This window comes from Gallinula chloropus (genome assembly GCF_964237585.1).
Source record: "Gallinula chloropus genome assembly, chromosome: 3".
In the NCBI taxonomy this organism is placed as follows: Eukaryota; Metazoa; Chordata; class Aves; order Gruiformes; family Rallidae; genus Gallinula; species Gallinula chloropus.
The window spans coordinates 14,658,610-14,676,687 of NC_140087.1; the positions used below are offsets into that span (position 1 = coordinate 14,658,610).

At 34.9% G+C, this 18,078-nt stretch overlaps 1 protein-coding gene across 1 annotated transcript in view; it reads right to left on the reverse strand.

Moving 5' to 3' along the window:
- Positions 1–642: 642 nt before the first annotated feature.
- The window catches only part of GRIK2 (glutamate ionotropic receptor kainate type subunit 2), a gene marked incomplete at both ends in the record, with an annotated part of 375,780 nt that continues 358,344 nt past the window's right edge, over positions 643–18,078 (reverse strand). The window contains 2 exons of the mRNA XM_084262244.1: positions 643–807; positions 15,010–15,260. Of these exons, the coding sequence (XP_084118370.1) occupies positions 643–807; positions 15,010–15,260 (416 nt within the window). The remainder of the gene's footprint in view (positions 808–15,009; positions 15,261–18,078) is intronic.

An 18,078-nucleotide genomic window follows, 5' to 3' on the forward strand; every position in this document is an offset into this window, starting at 1 on the left:
AGTTACTGATTTTTTTTTTTAAAAAAAAATTATTATTTATTTACTTAGTTCAGTGACACAGACAGTCCAAAAAGCAGGTGAGCATCCTCATAATTATCCTTCTATTCATGGGATTCATTTTTCTTCACTTTATCCAGGAAGCTCATATCCAGATGGTAGTTTCAGTCTAAGAGCAGTTATCAACTCTTCTATGGTTGGAAGTTCAAAAGAACATATAGTTTCTTGTTCCACTACAGCTCTGAGATATTACTTCTACTAGTCTCCTTCTGTGGTTAGTATTGTCTTGGATATTTATTCTCCATCTCCTGGCAACCGTTGAACATCAAAAGGAACCTGTAATTTCTCACTGAGACTGCATTTGAAACCAGCCACAAAACTCACATGGAACATTCATTCATTCATAATGGTGGAAACCCATGACAAACAGTGTAACTCCGCATAACTTGGTTGATCCATGATGCTTGTGATTCGAGTCTGGCCATTGCAACTGCTGAGATCACAGAGTCTCTAGTTCATAGACACAGCGGCATGAGGTAACTCATTTTATTTTGCACAGGTTGCATATTTCCACAGGAAACATTCTCGCAAGGTTGTTTGGAAAAAAGACGACAGTTTGTGCTTGGGGTATTTGGCTTCCCAGCTCTATGCCATGGTTTCTTTACCCGGCAACCTTCTGTCGTTAAACGTGTGCATGTTGATGACTTCTTCTGTTTTCACAATAACGGGGGCCTGTGGCTTGTGTTTTAATCGACGCTGACACTTCAGAGACATTCTTAGCTCCTCTACCATCGCACTACAGAAGGACCTCTGTGGAGGGAAATAGAGGAAATAAAAAAAAGCAACTGTAAGAAATGTCTAGCTGCAGTGATTAAAAGCAGATTCACTCTATTGGCACAGTCTTGTCAAGTCCTGTAGTCCTGCAAGTTTTCTTTGCCTCGGTCTGAAGCTCATAACAAATTGCAGTCTCTTGAATATGCATCAAATAATAATTAAAATGACATCAAGCTGTGATGACTCAGTAGAAAAATCACCTTGTCTCTGCAATTACTTGTCTGGCAGCTACTTACTATGGATGCATACAGTATAAAAAACCTCAAACAGACATTCTGTTAACATAGCTTAGCTTTACAGGTTAGCATCTGAATGCAATATGTATATCAGGCATTCAGTGAAATCTCTTTGCCCATACCTCATAATAATACATTTAAGTTCTACATGCTTAAAATTTCTATTTTTCATCAAAACAAGAACCTATAGTGTAGGATGTTTTTCTAAATTAATGTTCAAATACAGACCCATTAATGAAAACAAATATATACTCCATTATTTTTAATATCTCCCATACCTAAACACTTCTTCCACTACTATCATTTATGGAGTATATATTTGCAAAAAATATTCAAATTCATTAATCTTTAGGAAAAGCATATTATCAGAAAAGGTTTATTCACACATTTTCGTCAAAAGCTAGAACTTCAAAAACATTTTTCCATTTCTCAGTGCAAGAAATTTAAAAAGTTAAATAAAATTACTGCAGTCTGTCTGAACTCAACTGCTGATAACATGCTGATCAATTAGCTTTTTCTCAGTGTGAGAATTGGAGTATGGATGAAGAATGGAAGTAAGGAAGAAGAGTCTCAATTTTGGGGGTCTGTAAGTTAACTACTTTTATCATGTATTTTAACTTAAATGTTTTCTAGCTAGTGCAGAAATAAACTAAACACATCCCAGAGCCTGACACAAACCTCTGCTTCTCACCAAAAGTAAATCCGAGAAACAACCTAGCCCTTTTCAGTTTTCTTTCTAAAAAACTAATCATCAGTCCAAGGAGAGGATCTGGGAAGAAAAGGGGAAGGTGGGGGTGGAGGGGAGAAGTGCACCTGAAATGACTGTAAATATCTCTTGATCATTGTTTGAGTATTGGTAGATCATCAATCAATATATAATTGTCTAATTTATCTCCTGAATCATGAATTCAGTTTCATTTATAAAGTGTTTCATCTCCATTAGTCATACAAACCTGGAGTTTGGAGGTTAGATCCAGAAAATATTTAAGCACTTTACCCTATGTAGTTCTTTGGGAGTCTAAATTGAAACTTTGTTTATCAAAATCTGCTTCCCATCTCCAAGGGCTGAAAGTACTCTGAGCAGTAAGGCATTCCGTTTTATGTGTTTGATTTTATAGGTTTGCCATTTAGCTGCAGCCTGGAAAATTTCTGCTAAACACATTGGTCATTGATTTAGTCCTGGATTCCACCAGAATTCACACACAAGTTCTCCATGTGTAACGTCACTAGTTCAGTAGGTGTGTTCTCAAAGTTAAGACTTAACAAGTGGCATCTGCTAAAGGACATGTAGCAGGTATTTCAACTTTCTTCTGTGGACATATTCACCAGCCAGAGCATTAGAAATGAATGTGAGACACATTTGGGAGTGTCAGTTAAACAGTGCCTTCTGCTTGAGGAGGTTTAAACTCAGTGTCTCAGGAAAAGGAAGTAACCTGCCGGCATTAGACCATTTCAAGCTAAAAAGATGCAGTTTCCACCTACTGATCCTGTTTCACTTTGAATGGAAGCAGTTAGCAGTGGCAGAGCAGAAGAAAAAGAGAGACTGAGAACATGGGCTGTTCTGTAGATTAGGGACTATAGCACACAGCAGAGGAAAAGGCTTCAGTGGTGGTTCCTCTTTAAGTGCCAACTTCAGTATATTTATGTAAAATTCTGTTTAGTGCAAAAGAGTGCAAACATGAGCTGTCTTGGTCATGGTTTAGGACAGAACTTGAATCCCCCAAATCCTGAACATATACCCAATTCTCTAACCCTTTGCATGAATTAGGGATTAAGCAGGTGGGAAGGAAAGGATAATTTTACTCTGGCTGGGATACTCTTCCTTTCAACCATTCCTTTCTCCTGTTAAGTTTGAAACAGAGACATGACACCTACTGAAACTATGATAGAAAGGGCTTAGCCACCTGCAACTAAGAAAAGTTTAAATTGTGAGTCCAAAAGAGAGGAAGGTGTATCTCTCTGGTGCATAATCAAGCACAAGTCCTTCAGAGGCCAAAGTGCAGGAAAAAACTCATCATTTCTGGCTGGCTATGGAGTCACTTCTGCAATGTATACTCATTACCATTCCCTGTTCCAGTGCACTGGGTTGACATCCAGGACTGAACTTAAGGCTTTCATTGTGTGAATGAGGTGGCTAATATTTCTAATTGAAGGGTCTGAATTGTAATACATCAGAATTTCATGCATAAGATATCTTTGGTTTGCATTGTGTACAAAGCAGGAAACATTACCCCCCTCTTACCCAGCTGTACTTTAAAAGAAAGTATTCCATGCTCTTAAATTTTATCTTTTTTTAAAAAAAGTACTGTTGCTTTACATCAGAACTGCAGTTAGGTTTATGAATGTGAAATTAGCCCTGAAATCTTTTGAAAGGGCAAGATATTTCCTAATGATTTACAGGCTAAAATGTTAAGGTTTGCAGATACAGGCTTTTTCACTATGTGGGGAACCTATCATAATCCATGAATTTCACAGGGAATCCATGAAGAAGTAAATGCTGCAAATCTCAGTATTACAATAGTACCAAACAGTATATCGCTATCACCTCTGGAATCAAAGGCCTAACTGAAACACTCTGATGAACAAAATATTCCAAATTTAAAAATGGTGCATTAGCACATAACACTTCAAAAATTGTCTACCTTGACTTTTTTCTTTTTTCTTTTTTTTTTTTTTTGTCAAGACATCTAATGAGAGTGCCGAAAAAAGAGTGAATCCTTTTCAAAATGTACCAATCCAGCAAAGATCTGCAAACATTCACCAAAAGGTAAAAACTTCTAGGTTCTATCAGTAGGAACAGGGTAAATTCAAATGCCAAGAGGTAAGAAGATAAATGCACTTGATGCAAACATTCTGAAATACCCTGCAAATGAGATCTGAAGAAACTTGCCAACATATTTTATCTGGGAATTTTACCTGTATTTGTAAATTAATTAAATGAGAAATGTTGGCAAGACAGACAGCCTTGAAAAGGCCTTTAACACATTTTTAAGGTAGTTATTTTACCTAGAAAATTGTTCCATTCTGTGTTTTCAAATTAATTTTTTATAAATTAGGTTCATGGGAACTTATCTGCATATATTGTTTTAAAATATCATTAAATTAATTTACTAATTTTTTAATGTATGCTATATATTTTTAAATATCAAATGTTTGAAAACAGTAAGTAGCATTAGCGCCCAGTCAGTACTATCGTTTTGGTAATTGATCACAGAACAAGAGAAATACTACATTTTAAAAGAAAAATTCTTTTTTCCCTTTCATATTTCACTCATTCATGTGTTTTAAGAAAGATGAACTCAAGGCTATGCAAAAGTTCGTGACCTGCCTCCTTATTCTTCTTTGTGTTCCATCAGAGCAATATAAGCAAGACTCTTTACACACATTGGGAAACATGCTCAAAAAGGGTTTACAGAGGAATGCTTTATGTTTGGCTTTTTTTTTTTTAATAGAAATTCTTTCCTATTCTTGTTTCAGTTCCAATCTGTGTACAGCCTCCATTTTCTGTAGAATTAAACATTGTGTTTTTCTACTGTTAAGCTACAACTTTTGGAATACTAAACCATGGAAAAAAGCAGTAGCTCTAGAATACTTGTGACAGATAATCCAAAGTCTTGATCCTGATTTCAATTCACCATTCATATTGTTAAGGAAAAACAGTGAAATGTTTACAGAAATTAAAGGCTATATTTCAAAACTGTTGTTCATCTTGAAATTAAGCACTTTTAATATATATTACAAGACATTCTGCTTTATTCAAAGAAAATAACTTTTGCCCCCACTTACCTTCCACACTGCAGGCATGTTACAAGAACATCAGTTATTATTGATTTTCACCAACCCTTACAAAATCGTAAGTTGTCTTCTTAAATGCTACGAGAGAGTAAATGTTGCCTCCAAGACATCTTAGATCTAATCAAATAGTAGAAGAGTTGAAGGAAGGCATACAGTTCTGTAAACCCTAGTGCATTCAAGTGCAACTGTTTTGTTGCAGCAAAACAATCACTATAAAACATTAGAAAAGAGCTGCAATTCTAAGGGGGAGTTCAAGTGTGCAAAAGAAAATTTTAATCAGAACTGTAGTTCTTAGCCTTTCAGCACAAAGACAATTTGAAAACACACATCTTCTTAGGAAGAGTAAAGAACTGATACCTCCATTGCTTGCCACAGCTGAAAGCTCACAAACCATGTAGAATTAAGATGATAATTTTGTGAAATGCTACCACTGTTTACAATCTATTTAGACAGCTTGAGTATGATTTTATTGCCTGAGGAAAAATAATATATCTTTACATGTGTGTATGAATAAGAAAGCCAGACAATATTTGAAGTGTTTTCATTATATTTTTATATAGGAATTTAGAAATGTAATTAGAAATCTTATTATCACTTGTTAGACAGAATTATGAGACTATCGCCATGGATTTTACTTGTAGCAGCCTAAAAAGAGCAACAGGAAAATGGGAATAACATGCCTGCACCACATAAGATTCTGAATCAAGTGAAATATACTGCATGTGTATAAAAATCTTCACTTCCTATTTTGTATTTTTCTTCTCTCTGATGAAGTCAGAATAAAGTTGTCTGTCAACATTCAATAAAAAACTGTAAGACTTACTGAGAAGTTCATTGTGTCCAGTCTTGTGTGTCAGATATTATTTGAAGACATTTAATTTCCTTAAAACAGTAACAGTGTTAATCCTGCATTATCTTGTTATGCTATGGGTCAGTGTTCCAGCATCTAGTAGGATATATCATTCAAACTTGTTTTCATCTTCTTGTAGTTAGCTGGGAATGAATGCATAGTGCTATGACCCTCCCTCCTAATCAGTTTCTGCCTCCATATGCCACTCCTCCAGGAATTTTGAATGTGTATATGGAAAACCTGTCAGTCTCAAACCCCCTAGACAGAAACACAAATCCTAGAAAAATGTTAATTTAGGATCACAAAGAGATGAACAGTTAATGGGAAATAATCTCAAAAAGGAGAAATTATATTACATTGTAGTTGGAGCATTACCACTTCAAAAGATGTTCAAGTATACTTGTAATGATCAGATTTTTTAGGTTTCTTAGTTGCATACCTAGTCTCAGACAAGATTCTTGACTGAAGGTTGTACACATACATATGTATATACATATATATAAAAATATATATACATAATATGGTTACATTAAAATTACTTTGCCACAGACTTTTCTGATGTAGTACATTTCCAAACCATGGAAAATATAATGCACAAGTACACTGCAGATTAAGTTCACATAAATTAGCTGAAAATATTTCAAATCTAACAGTTATTTGTTTTTTAGTAGAAGTAGAATTCTGGAAGCCATTTTAGGAAGTTATTTTCAGGACAAAATGTATGGGAGATTTCATGACCTACTTAAATACAGACAATAATAACAAACAAAATTAAACTTTTAATTCCAGAAATTAAGTTTTGCTTCCACCACTGTATCTGCAAAGCCAAGAACAGTTCAGTAGCTATGAATTGAATGCTGATTGTCTCAAGGACCATTCTTGCTATTTTATGAAGAGGATCAACAAGAATCTAATGGCCCTGACCCATCCTGTAACAAAAGAACACTGAAATAAACTTTTTGCGGGCTGAAGTGCTCACTGAGTTACAGAGTTAAGAGATGAACTTAGATAATATAGAGGACCTCACTGCCAGCCACTTCTAACATAGATTTTTTGTGTTTCCCAGGGGGACAATAAGATTCCAGCTTGCCTTAAATAATCTCTTTTAAAAAATTATCAGTTGGTGACCAAACAAAAAATTCAGCTACTCTCAAATTCTGACATTTATCTCCTGACGAAACAAAATGCACTCTGGTGGATGAGGGAGACTATTTAACCTGTTTTCCATCCTGAGTGCAGCCTGACAGCTGCATTAGCTCCTGTGGCTAATGGGGAACTCAGTGCAGAAAGCTTTTTCAAAGGTGGCTTTGTTTAGTTCTGCCAGCAGCCTTTCTGGCCATAGCACTGACCATGATGTTTCTCTGACTCACCTGTGGACCTAGGCTGGGGCAGATGGGATTGCACTTGTGTGGTTCCACTCTTTCCTCTCAGAGAAATCCTGGAGGATGGCATAGGGCAATTGCTCATCAGCCCCGAGGGCTCTCTCTCATGCGGGATTCCACAAGGTTTCATCCTGTCATCTCTCCTTTCAACATGTATATGAGGCCACTGAGGAGATAATGAAATTATTTGGGCTGTGGTGTTATTGGCAGGCAAATGATGCACAGTCCTACTCTTGTCAGATCAGGATGGTGCAGTCATTTTGTGCCTCCAGTACCTGGCTGAAACAGGGGTATGGTGGCAGCTTAATCGCAGACAGATATTTGCAATGTTGGACAAGTAAAGGGAAGCGTTCGTAAGACATTATCTACGTTTATTATTCAGTTCCACCTCTTGTGAAAGAGGTTTAAAGTTTCAGATTTCACCAAGTTCCCACGTTTGGGGCTGGGTTTTCAAATTGGATCTATGGTGATAAGTACTGTTTGTCAGTACTGGCGTGAGGCTTGCCACACCAGTCTAACTCGTCTTTCAGAAAATATTACTGCAGTAGAGTGTCCCTGGACAATGGCTACAAAAGACTGCCAGGTGTTTAGTAAGTACTTCAGCCATGTAGTTGCCACTGAGCAAATAAATAACTGAATACAGGGTACTGCCTATCCAATTTAGAACGATACCCAGTGGTTCTGTGTGTTGTGATGACAGCTGTGCAGGGTATTTCTCTTCCTTTCAGCAGAGACAATCTTGACTGTACTGAAATTAGTCACCTGGGATCTTGCGCTCTCAGCCACTGGGTGTGAAAGATCATTCACCTGTTAAGTCGGTTTCCATCCTAGGTCTAAATTAATTCTCTGTTCACCTGAGGAAGGTCCGGTTTGTTGATATTCAGGCATGGTGAAAGGAAGTGATGATGATATGCAATTAATCCTTTAGGCTATGTAGCTATCTATCTGGATTAAAATACTGTATATAACACTATATAGTTTAATATGAAAGTAAATAGCCCATCTTACAGAGACATTTTAGAAAATAAATACAATCTCTCTTACCTGAATTTAGCTGCATCTAAACAGCTGTTTTAATATTTTGCTGAGCTAAAAAACAGTGTACATTATTCACTGTAAAAATTTGTACTAGTTTTATGGTTCAGTGTCATAGCATAAATTTAATATAAAATTTGGCATGGCCTCAAATCATATTGAACAGAGAGAGACTAGTGTATTAATTTAATGTCAACTGTTTTGAAAACACTAACTATTATATTCATGTTCCACTACATAATACCAAAATAGCTAGCATGCATTTCTCTATAATTACATGGTTTCATCTGGCACTCTAGGAGATTTTCTCTATCTAAAAGGCAGCTGGAAGTGCTTTTTGCTAGTTTGCTGTCAAAGTAATCTAAATCAGATGAACTAAACTGTGGTTGGTACTAAATTTGGCTATAGCCAAGTAATTAAAAACACAAGAATTAATATTCATATATGAAAATACATATAGACATGGCATGTTAAAGTAGTATTTAGGGGAAGACAATGAAAAAATATTATATACTTGATTCTTCTATAGTCTGACTTTTTTTCCTTGAGAATGAAGAAGATATTTTTTACAGAGGACCCAATAATTATACCATATGAATGTGTCTTCTTTCTACTGATTTGAGTGAGTACCCGTGGAGCAATACTGAGCTTCCAGAAATCATATGCCTAAATTTATACTTGTGCAATAGTCAGCTTCACACACATTTCTAATGTTTCCATTCTTTGCTTCTTGGATGATACAAATTGACATATTAAAAATAACTCAGAGGCAAGGTATATTACCAAATAGATATCGGTTGAGCTGCAATCAAAAATCAAAAGAGGTCTTGTTTTTAATGTCTTATAGTTTGCAAATGACTTCTAAAATGCCAGTTGGTCAAATTGGTTTTCTCTGCTTTTTCTATTTTTTTCCTTTTCATTTTTCTGTGTAAGGTGGGTTTGGGTTGTGGGCTTCTTGTCTGTTGGTTTTTGTAGCAGGTTTTTAATCTTTTAATATGTACTTATGTGATTTCCAATAAAGCATTTAACAATAATTAGTACCTCAACTTCAAGTAATCTGTACATTCACAAGCACACAAATTAGCCACACAAGTCTATACATACGCATACAGTGTTCAAGGATGTTACAAGTTCCCAGTTTTTTGACTGCATATCTGCAAAATGCCATTCACTAGAATTTGGGAAAAAAAAAAAAAATCTCCTTTTATGAGCTTTCACAGCTGCTGCTTCTTTTTTCCAGACAATATTAAAAATTCTGAGGTTACTCACATTAAAAAATGTGACCTGAAAATACTGACTACATCACTGACTGTATGCTCTATAAAAGTTACTTGGAATATAAATCCCAAAGCTTATACTTTGATTTACCAAGAATGCCCACATTTCTTTGTTTACTGTAGCCTGAGGAACAGGCTTTTCAACTTTAAAATCTTTTGAACCTGCCTCCCCTTGGAAAGGATAAAAAAAAAAAAATCACTAGGCTGGAATTTACTTTTGAGTTGTTCCAAAACTATCATAAATTACTGTCCCAAATATCAAAAGCTTTGATATAAATCTATTAGGAATATTCTCTGAACTCCAATAACACTGATATAACTCCATCTTTACAGAAAGTAATGAAAAAGACTTTAATTAAAACTAATACAGTAACATTTTGTTAAAAACCCAACCAAAAACCAGGCCCAAACCATGAAATACTCTGGCAAAGTAAGAAAGGAGACTAAAAATATATGAATTTTTCATATGAAACTATTGTGGTGATTTTGCTTTTCAGTGTTAAAATATCAATTAAAACAAAGATTGAAATACTGACTTTCTACATATCCTGCTGATACAGAAGCTTCTACAATATTTCAGTAATGATTAACCCTTCCTTTAAGACTATTCCACATAGGACAAGTTACGTGTATGTACTTTGCTCAGCTCAATTCTAAAAAAAAAAAAAGCATTCTAAGGCATAATGAATTAAATTTACCCTGGTGCAAACAGATTATAGAAGGACTTTGGCAAATAAACTCATGTTAGTGTTTACGCTAGCTTCTTGTACACAAATCAAGACCAATTAAATGAGAGAAGCACAGTCAGCACGTGATGTCAACAGCTTTTTCAGTCTAGCACCCCATGGCCCCTTCTTGCCTCTTGGGAAGGGTGTGAGTCCACTGGATTAATAAATCCAGGTTTCAGGATAACTTCTCAAACCAAAGCCGCCTTCTCCAAAGAAACCCTGACCAGGGTTGGTAAAAAGGCAACAATTTACAAGGGTGATAACAAGCAATGTCCTATACATTCTTGGTGCTGCCTTCAGCAGTATTATGAATTTGATCCTAAAGTTTTCAGCAGTGCACATATAGTTTCTGCTGCATACCTAACACCTATGTTAATATGAAATCACTGGGTGAATGTGGTATTAAAATGGAAGTCACCTCAGAGAAGACTTCTAAAAAAAAACAAAAAAGAAAAGAACCAGAAAACCCAAAACAAAAGAAGGAAATGACAATAAATCCTCAAACTGAGATTATCAATATATGATGTTAAATATTAATGGTCTTCAAGGTCAATGTTTTCCCTGGCCCTTATTATAATAATAAGAGCTATACAAAATTAAATACATGAAATCGACATAAACCTGTAGCACATTGAAGCACATCAATAAAATAAAAAGAACCTAGTAATTGTTTTAAATGTCTTCTGTATCTAACATTGCTTATTCACTGCCCTCTGAGTTCCTGTTAAAATAAGGGAGCAGGTCATTCACCAGCAAAAGCAATTATAAAATGCAAATGACTGAGCATTTATTGTCAAGATTGGCTAGATAAAAACGGTCTGCTTTGTAACATGTTTTCAAGAAGATGACATAATTAGATGTTTGTATTATAAACAATACAAAATAATACAAGTGTTCACCATTTTTAGAAAGGCTGCAAATAAAAAAATAGGTGAGCATTGTGACATAAATTCTATTAAAATGTAACAATAAAATTTCCCTCTGAGAAATTAGAAGGCACCATCTTGTGGTTACTCTGCAGGAATGCAGCTAGGACAGACTGACCTGCCATGTCCTCCTGCCCCTTCTCAATGTGTCAAGTGGAATGTCGAAATTCCGGCACAGACAAGGACAATGCTTTGCCGTTCCCAATACACTCACTGAAAAAATCCTGCGAGATTATATACTAAGTAGGACTAGAGGAGTTGTTTATGTTAAAATACAATCCAGGTTATCACATTACTCAAATGTGTGTTTGAGGTAGACAGCAAAATCAGAATTATGGTCAATCATAGCAATAACACAATTTATAATAAGTTCAAGATCAAATACTACCATAACCCAAAGTCACTGCAGCTCAGTAAAGGTACACGAATTTTTGAGCCAGTAAGATCAGAAACTTCTGGTCCTGTTACCCTTACATTATCAAAACTAAAATATGGTTTGTGCATTTTGCAGAAAATGTTTGAAATGTTTGTTAACAATTTATTTGTAGAAAGAGTCAACCAGTTAAATTTGTGCCATCTGCAAAGACATAGTGTCATATACAGCTCAGAGTTCAACATTCAGAATTTCTTGTTCGATAGAATCTGCAATTGTAAGTAAAACAGTATTTTCTATGTAACACACATATATATTTATATTCACAGCTGCTGATGTCTACTTTGGGTCCAGTCCTACTAAATGCTAATTCATTGTACCTCGTGAGATTAAATATCCAGACAGATCTTTCTCAAACTCAATTGTGCAACTAAACAGTGAATTATTTACCACAGAAGCTCAATTAGTTTTATTTTCTTTGGGAAATGTATGTAAAATATAAACAAATGTAAATTTATTTGTTGTTTTTATAATCAATTATAAATAAATATTTGAGAGGTTAATTTAACTAACATTTAGGTTATAATTTGATCGTATGACTCCAGAAATACTTTTTTGCTGTCATTGTTCCAGTATATGCTAAGATTTATTCTGGTATTTTGTATTATAGGAAGCCTACAACCAAATATCCTCTAGCGAAACAAACAGTTAAGGTACACTGACATATGCCTCATTTCACAGTTTTTTGAGGTACTTAACAGTTCAAAATTAATAAAACGTCCATCTGCTATTTTTTCACAAGCTGACATAGTTCTGACCTGCTGATGGCTCAATCAGGTTTGAATGGCTATAAATGAGTCCATATATTATTCTTTTCACATCCATCAGATCTGGTTCTTCTAGAAAATACTTAAAAATTAGGACACTCATTTTTCAAACAAACTAGCCATAGCAAGTGTCAGTGAATGACAGTCTAAGTGTGATAACATCTTTGCTTCTGAAAGGTGTCAATAAAACAGGGATTTCTCTGTGTCTAGAAAGTGTTGCAGCAGGATGCATTCATCTGTTTCCCAGAAAGGCCACAGATAGTGTCACATGAGGATTCTGGATGTACAGACCACTTTGGTTACAAGACGCAATGTGTTTTTAGCAAATAACACAATTTTGTCTACTGTTTTTCTGAACTCAACACTTCAAGATTTCATTCCTCCAACTGAGTTTAGACCAGGCAATGTCTCTGTTTATGTGTGCGCTCCAGGAGGGAGGGTGACATTGAAAATGTTAAGAAAACATATCTAGATTACACACTATAAATCAGTATTGCCTTCCCACAGGAAGTGCAACTGCGTATTTTCTATACATTAAAAAGCAGACACACATGTTTATATGCCCATTTATATTTCAGGATACTCCATGTATTCAGCAATGAGATTACCTGATTTTTTTGTTTCTCTAGGTGTTAATATGACCTTGTTACCAAAAGCAGGTGCCTTCTCTCTCCCTGTGGGACAGTCAAGGCAACACTACTTGCATGGTTTACTCAACCCAGTGAGGAGATGTAGAGGCTGAGGACAGATGGCACTACTGCTTATCTCTCCTTTGGACGATTCTACTCCCTCTCCTAGGCAAAGGCAATCTGTTATATTTGGAGGAAACAGAAGATGTTCATTGAAGGTCTGTGAGTGCTGGGAGAAAAGTAGAAAAGCAGATGCTGGGGTAGGCCATGGATAGGGATGCTGGCATCATTCTTCTATTAATTTAATTCCATAAGTAAAGTTCTACAGAAATTTTAGTGGTCTCCTGACATCAGGTTTATGTGAGCATTGTGAGGAAGTGAGGGAAGGGAAGATATTGGTGACAAGGAGGAAAGAGAGGACTGAGACCTAACTCTTTCTCAAGTGCTTCAGATTCAGTCCTGACTTTTTAAAATGTCTTGGTACTTGATATGATGAGGCCTTTCTGGTACAAGTACTGGTTAAAAGGTCAGATACTTGTAGTCACCATTATCTTTATCCATCATTAACAACAAAAATGAAAAAGAAGCAAATAAACAATAAAACCAGCAAACAAACCCACTGGTTTTAGAGAAACAAATCCTTAATTTAAAAGTTTCTGTTTGCTTCCTCACACACAGTCCAAGATGTTGTTACTGTTGTAAAAGATACGCATTCACACCCTGCAAAATACTGAACTAGTATTACAAGATTATTATCAAAACAGTCTTATTTTCTGAGTGCTTGTTAAAAATCCAGAAAAGCTAAACCAAATTATACTGATGTTCATATGAAATCCATATCCACCTTAGGAATGAATAAAAATTACTGAGTCTTAGATGAGTTATTTCAGTAACTGGTATCTTTTTCCTCACAAATAATTTCAGAAACATAACATTCCAATAGTATGTCAACAGAAAGGAATTAGTCTGTCGTATCATACAGATGAGGATCTAAATTGTCCTTTAACAATTTAATAAACTGTACCCATGTTCAAAGTATGCTTAGAATCTTGTAACCACACAGTGCCTTTGTGTGTATCAGAAAAAAAAAAGTTCTTTAACAATATATATATTAACAGGACACTTGCAAACCAAAAGGTTGACTCAGATGAAGTGAAAACAAATTGTAAATTTTTCTGAGTAATAATTCAAGTTACAAAAGTTCACCAGTAGCACCTAGAAAAATACCAGTATAAATATAGCTGCTGGATTTACTACTGATTTTATTAAATTAAGTTTCTAACTAAAAATATAGAAGACACCATAGGTCACAAGCTCCTCAAAAGGAAAAGAAAAAAAAAAGATGAAGACCTAGTAAAATCCAAGAGTTTCAATTTTTAAAATTCAGAATTTTCCATAGTAATAAAATATGCAGTTTGAATTTAGGTTTAAACATGGGTACGTATTTATAGGAATGAATTATTTGTTTATTATGCAAAAATGTTAATTCCAACTAAGAATTTTACAAGTTATTACTCATGTTGGCACAATTGCAGTGGTTGTACAAATTACAAGTACAGAACAAATTAAGACTAGAATTTGCAAGACTGAGCTAGTTTGAAATTACAGGATGTCTACCAGTAGTAAATCCACCAAAAAAAATCATGTTGATTTAATCTTTTCCAGATGCTACCAGGACAACTTTGCAAGTATAAATGTCTGTAAAGAACATTTCTATAGAGACATATCTAGATTTTGACTTTGAGCTACAGACAGTTTGTCTTTGGAAAATCAGAATTATCTGTAGAAGAATAATTTGTTTCCCATTACAGTTTGCGATTTCTTCTTCATCCATAAAATTAACTGCAGTGAACTTCCAGGAGTAAAAAGCTGTCTTTTTTCAGGCTTGAATAAGAGGAGAAATAGTCACTTGTCCTGAAATCTGGCTACAATTAAACACATTGAAGACAAATTAAAAGCTGTAAATGTAAAACTTTGGGTACTTTGCTGTGATCCTTTGTTAAACATGTACTATACAATAAACAATCAGTATGCAACGCCTACATTTTGCTACCAAATGCTTTAAGTATTATCTAAATAGATCATAAATAGAAAGTAAAGTAGGAAAATACAATATTTACCTTTTCCAACTGGGCATTTTTTTTTGATTTGTACAAAAACTCCCCCACTGCCACAAAGACAGAAAGCACCAATCCTGCTGCCAGCACAATGAAGATTCCTCCAATATTTTGAACTCCTAAAGCGCTGGCCTCTTTACTTTCCTCCTCTGGGCAGCCATTGCCTCTCCACCATTTCTCTTTCATCATGTGGAGCTTGCCCTCCTCTTGCAGCTGAAGAATTGCTATAGTGATCTTGTCTCTGTATGGAGAACCTAAAGAGATGGCAGGGAACATAGATTGCAAGGGGTATATTTTAAGGAAAGTTAGCTATTACTAATAACAACAAAATGTAATATAATATCACAGGAGAAACTATATCCTCTGCAGAATCACAGAATAGTAGGGGTTGGAAGGGACCTCCAGAGATCAACCTAGTCCCTTCCCACTGCTAGAGCAGGTGCATCTAGAGTGTTCAGGCATGTTTTGAATATCTCCAGAGAAGGAGAGTCCACATCCTCTCTGGGTAACCTATTCCAATGATCTGTCACCCTCATAACATGTTACAAACATAATATTTATCAAAAAGCCATTTACATCTCACCATGGTCACACTGGTCACATAAATACCCAAACCCACATGTATACAAAAATCTAAATATATATGCACAGAAGTTCATCCATCTGATATTGCCTGTAAATCAGACAGCACAAGTCATATCACACACAGTCTCATACTCTCATATATCTTCATTTCCAACTAATGTGTACAACCAACTAATATTCATCTTTCAATTTCCATCAGGTTTTTAATTATGCTGCAGTAGATTTAGTCTACTACACATAAATCTATAGGCTGTTACTTCATAGCTTGTTAACCTAAAGCTAATCCAAGGTCTGATATGTAACACTATATACCATTACTTTATTAAAAGAGAAAACAGCAATTTATGCTTCAGGAACAAGTCACAGAAAGTCTGTATTTGATAGAGTGTAAGGGACTTAAGATATCTTCCCAGCGCACATTTACTTATTAACAGTACCAGATACCAATGCATTAAGAAATATAAGGCTAAGTTGTGTTTGGACAACAGGGATAAGGATTTTCATATTTTAATGTATTTATTTCTTTCTTATAATTCATCATTTTTAAAATGACCTGATAATTTTTCAGAATTTAAACATTTCAATATTTCAAGGGTAATGTCATATCATTCAATGTCATCTGCTCTCTTTTTCTTTATGTAGTGCGTAAGGACTTTTCAACTAGTGTTAAAAAACCTACATTAATTAATGAATAATGACAATTAAGAAATATTTTCTTTTCCTGAATGTTAGAGAGCAAATCACATCAGTTAGAAGTGCTCTCTCTGTTAAAATTTGTGCAATGTTTAAGAGAACAAAGCCATCATTTTTCTTCTCCTCCTTCGAAAACAGGAACAAAAGACTTCATTAAAGTGGTTAAGAAATCCCAGGGAAAAAATGAAAAGGCATGGCATCCCCTCTTTCATGTGATATGAATGTAATTCTACAAAGAAATCCTCCTCATGTTCTTTCTGTCATAATAATGCTACTTACTAGTTATAATTTTTATATTGTTTCCTTTGGCTGAGTAATAAAATGCATTTTCATTAACTTGGCACCTTAGAAAGAAAAAGAAATCCTCATACTCCTTTAGAGACATGGTATCCATTTGACTATTTTGTGTATTGTGATCCACTGGGAAGGAGCTGAAGGATTGCATGGATAGGATATTTTATACTCTTTACACTCTTGAAAAACTTTTTTTTTCTTCTTTCAATTTATGCTTTATTTCTTCAATTTCTTCTTACATATCTAGAACTTATAATGAGAATAAAGCTAATAACAAATGTTTGCTGTGCCAGTATGGACCTAAACCACAGAAAGGATGATTAATTACAGAACACTGAGCTTTTCCTTTATTCTATAATAAAAGGTGCGAAAAGCTGTCCTCAAAGTATTTGTGGCAAGAACTTGTGTTTTTATCACCTAAGCTTGGAAAAGAATGATGGCCTATACTAGGAGCTAAACTGTGTTAACACAGAACTACAGGAGAAGCAGAAAGAAAGGAAAATGAACTCTCTCCTATGAAAACAAACTCTTTTCCTCCTCTCTAAATTACACCCTTTGCAGACCATCCTGATTATGCTGAAACACTGCAAAACCCTGTAGTTAACACATTTCTTCAGTCAGATGGAAGAAGGAAAGTGATTAGTCCACAAGAGCCTGGGTAAGTGTAAGTGCATACTATAATCTTGGGGATATTTTCAGTGTTACAGTGCCTATAAATATTTAACAACAACTTAAATAACATTAGATTCTGAGAAATACCTTTGGACCCAGTTTAAGCCATCTTCTGATCTGACAGGCTGCTTTACAATTAAACTGATTCCCACAAAATATAGTCAGAACCAACAATTCTTCATGTATTATTTATATATTCTAGGGACCAGATTTGTACACATACAGTTCTAATCCATTTGAAGCACTTAAAAATGAATTAACTGCAATATTCATAGATAGAAACCATAAAGCGCAGGCTAATCCTATCTACAATTAGTTAAGTTTATGAGGATTGCATTACAACGTGCAGTTAACAGTGGTTCAGTTCAACAGCACAACTTATTTTGGTGATTAGCAAAATTTTAAACAGACAGTTGTGGACTGGACAGATTACATGCCCTTTGGTATTTCTACTGCAATATTTCTAATTGTTACTACCATACCTTAAAAATTATAATCTTCCAAGTAAGGATCAATGTACTTCTACTGCAACATCCGTGTTTATTATACCTAATTAAATTGTCTTGAAAATGGTAATCTCACAAGTAAGGATCATTCTATTTCTAAATTATTTACAATGACCATAATTAATTGTTTGGTTCACTTTTTTCAAAAAGTACACTTAATAATCTGATATTTGAAAAAAAAAAAGTCATTTTTAACACTGTTGATACTGATTTATGTATTTACTAAGGGAACAAAAGAAGCATAGCAGCGATATTTTTTCCTAAGCTTTTATTTTCTTCTAGATTTTTTTTCTGATACAAGCCAGACTGAAAATCCCAGCAA